Source organism: Amphimedon queenslandica, unplaced genomic scaffold, assembly GCF_000090795.2.
Source record: "Amphimedon queenslandica unplaced genomic scaffold, v1.1 AMPQUscaffold_12159, whole genome shotgun sequence".
Taxonomy (NCBI): domain Eukaryota; kingdom Metazoa; phylum Porifera; class Demospongiae; order Haplosclerida; family Niphatidae; genus Amphimedon; species Amphimedon queenslandica.
In genome coordinates, this window is record NW_003547602.1 from 1 (window position 1) to 2,726 (window position 2,726).

The 2,726-nt window shown below is 35.3% G+C and overlaps 2 protein-coding genes across 2 annotated transcripts in view; both read right to left on the minus strand.

Annotated features, from left to right (window-relative positions):
- Nucleotides 1-65: 65 nt before the first annotated feature.
- LOC105311877 (deleted in malignant brain tumors 1 protein-like) lies at nucleotides 66-1,942 on the minus strand (the record flags this gene model as incomplete). The annotated part of the gene is made up of 7 exons (XM_020004498.1): nucleotides 1,714-1,942; nucleotides 1,500-1,658; nucleotides 1,130-1,456; nucleotides 764-1,087; nucleotides 393-716; nucleotides 183-347; nucleotides 66-106 (listed from the first exon to the last, which is right to left on the minus strand). Coding segments are annotated over exons 1-7 (1,569 nt in total), but the record flags the coding sequence as incomplete, so codon positions are not given.
- A 184-nt stretch (nucleotides 1,943-2,126) lies between these two features.
- LOC105311883 (deleted in malignant brain tumors 1 protein-like) overlaps nucleotides 2,127-2,726 on the minus strand; it is a 10,687-nt gene continuing 10,087 nt past the window's right edge. Inside the window, exon 7 of the mRNA XM_020004499.1 lies at nucleotides 2,127-2,182. Within this exon, the coding sequence (XP_019860058.1) occupies nucleotides 2,127-2,182 (56 nt within the window). The remainder of the gene's footprint in view (nucleotides 2,183-2,726) is intronic.

A 2,726-nucleotide genomic window follows, 5' to 3' on the forward strand; every position in this document is an offset into this window, starting at 1 on the left:
CCATAATCACTGCAGACAGTACCCCATGCTCCATTACTACACACTTCAACTCTTCCTTCATTAGCATTAGATCCACCAACAAGACGAATGCTACCAGAAGTACAGCCTATAAAACAGAAATGAGTATGAGTAATTTATGAATGATTTTCTAGTAAAATGTGCTTAACAAATAAATTATTTACCACTTGTAGCGCTACAACTGACTCCAGCATCTTGACTGTGACTACATTGATGAGTAGTATAATGGAGACAATTAAATAATAGATCTTCAGTCCCATTACATTGTACATTAGCCATTACAATACTGCCTGATCCAGGGCCAAAGTATCCAATCCTATGTATGCCAGCTATAAAAGAACATTTATAAATGTTTATAAATATGATTAGCTAACTTGATCCTAGACCCAGTTGCCTACATACAACAATAGCATCATCACTGTCCCAACTATTGCCACAAATAGTACCCCATGTTCCATTACTACACACTTCAACTCTTCCTTCATTATCATTAGATCCACCAACAAGACAAATGTCTGAATTATTACACTGAGAAGTTGCACCACAAGTAACACCAGCATCTTCAAAATGGAAACAATTATGATTAGGTCGATAGGTACAGTTGACAAGTAATCCTTCATTTCCAGTACACTGAACATTGTCCATGTTAATAGGACCTCTACCAGCACCAAAATAAGCATCAGTACGAGCAATAGCAACTGTTAAAATATTACAATTTTTCAAGTAAATATTATTTTAAAATTACCTCCATCAATTCCTAACTGCCTACATACAACTGCAGCATCATCACTGTCCCAGTCATCATCACAGACAGTACTCCATTTTTCATTGAAACACACTTCAACTCTTCCTTCATTATCATTAGATCCACCAACAAGACGAATGTCAGTGTTATTACATATAGGTGGTAAACCACAAGTAACACCAACATCATAGGAATGTTTACAGGTCAAATCATAAATCACATCACATTGAAAAAGGCTGTTTTCATTTCCAGTACAGGATACATAACCAATGTTAACAGGACCAGTGCCAGGACCAAAGTACGTGGTACTTCGAGGCACAGAAACTGCCCATTGTAAACTTATGCACTGCAAATATTTTCACTTACCTCCATTAATTCCTAGCTGTTTACAGACAACAGCAGCATCATAGGTTGTCCAAAAATAATCATCACAGACAGTACCCCAATATTCATTAAAACATACTTCAACTCTTCCTTCATTATCATTAGATCCATCAACAAGACGAATGTCTGAATTATTACACTGAGGAGTTACACCACAAGTAACACCAGCATCTTCAGAATGGCCACAGTCATGAGTAGATGAGTAAGTACAGTTGACAAGTGTATCTTCATTTCCAGTACACCTAACATTGTCCATGTTAATAGGACCAGTACCAGCACCAAAATAAGCACGAGTACGAGCAATAGAAACTAAAAAATATAAACTTTTTACTAAAATTATTTTAATGATTACTTCCATCGATTTCTAACTGCCTACACACAACTGCAGCATCAGGAGGTCCCCAGAGATCGTCACAGACAGTACCCCAGAAACCATTACTACACACTTCAACTCTTCCTTCATTATCGTTAGATCCACCAACAAGACGAATGTCTGAATCATAGTTACATTCTATTATAAAAAATAATGAGAGTATTTATCTATGCATGTAAAATATTTGCCTGACTTGTAACTCCTTCAGGGTAACAGCCAGTAGTTGCAATGTCATGGCAGCAGTTGCCTTGGGCATAGCATTCCTGATCACAGGAGCAATAATCTTCATTATTATAACAATTAGTGGCTGGAGATCTAATGCAGCAGCCATCCTTGCCAAAATTAAGATCTGAGCATGATCCATTGCATGAAGCTATAAAGTAGAGGGAAAGAAGTGCTTTGAGGAACAATAGCTCTTCCATAATCAACTCAAATAGACCTCGTTAAACGGTTAAAGATTAATAGAAGGACAAAAGAGAGAAATGGCAGCAAAAGGCTAAGAGCTCCTTGTATTAAGAATTAATACGGTAAAATTAAATCGATTCTCTTTTGCAATTATTAATTCAATTAACTTCGATAACCACATTTTTATAGTGTTGTTGTGGACTACATTAAAAAATCCAGTATTAAATCAGGCCAAAGACAATTGACCGAATTTAATACTACAAATAAGCGTAAAATAATACAGGATATTTTGTCAAAATTGCTATAAAACTGAGAATTCTTCAATTCAATATTTTTTCTCATACACTGATTCTTCATGGAAAATTTGAACTGATTCCTTTCAAAATTGAATTTTTTACTGAATGATTTTTAAAAAGTAGGATGCAAAAATGTCATGTATAACAGTAATAACACTAGCTATCATTATGTCATGACAAAAACTGTAAAAAAATTATATCAAATGCTACCTTTTTTATAGTAAAAATTTAATGTTATTGCAGCAATATTGTATGTGTATATGAAGTTATATTTCTGAGGCAATAGTTTTATATACACCTTCATTCCCCTGTCCACCTGACATGTTTTCATAACCACCATCCCCCTCCTCACATATCACAGTCGTTGCTTGTGGTGTAATGACAGAATATGTAGCATCAACTGCAACAGTGTCATAGTATTGAGACAGAGCCTCCTTGCCATCTTGTTCCTTGCTATGATAGCATGGATTAGTCGCACTCAAAGTTTTATTATCATCCAAGTACA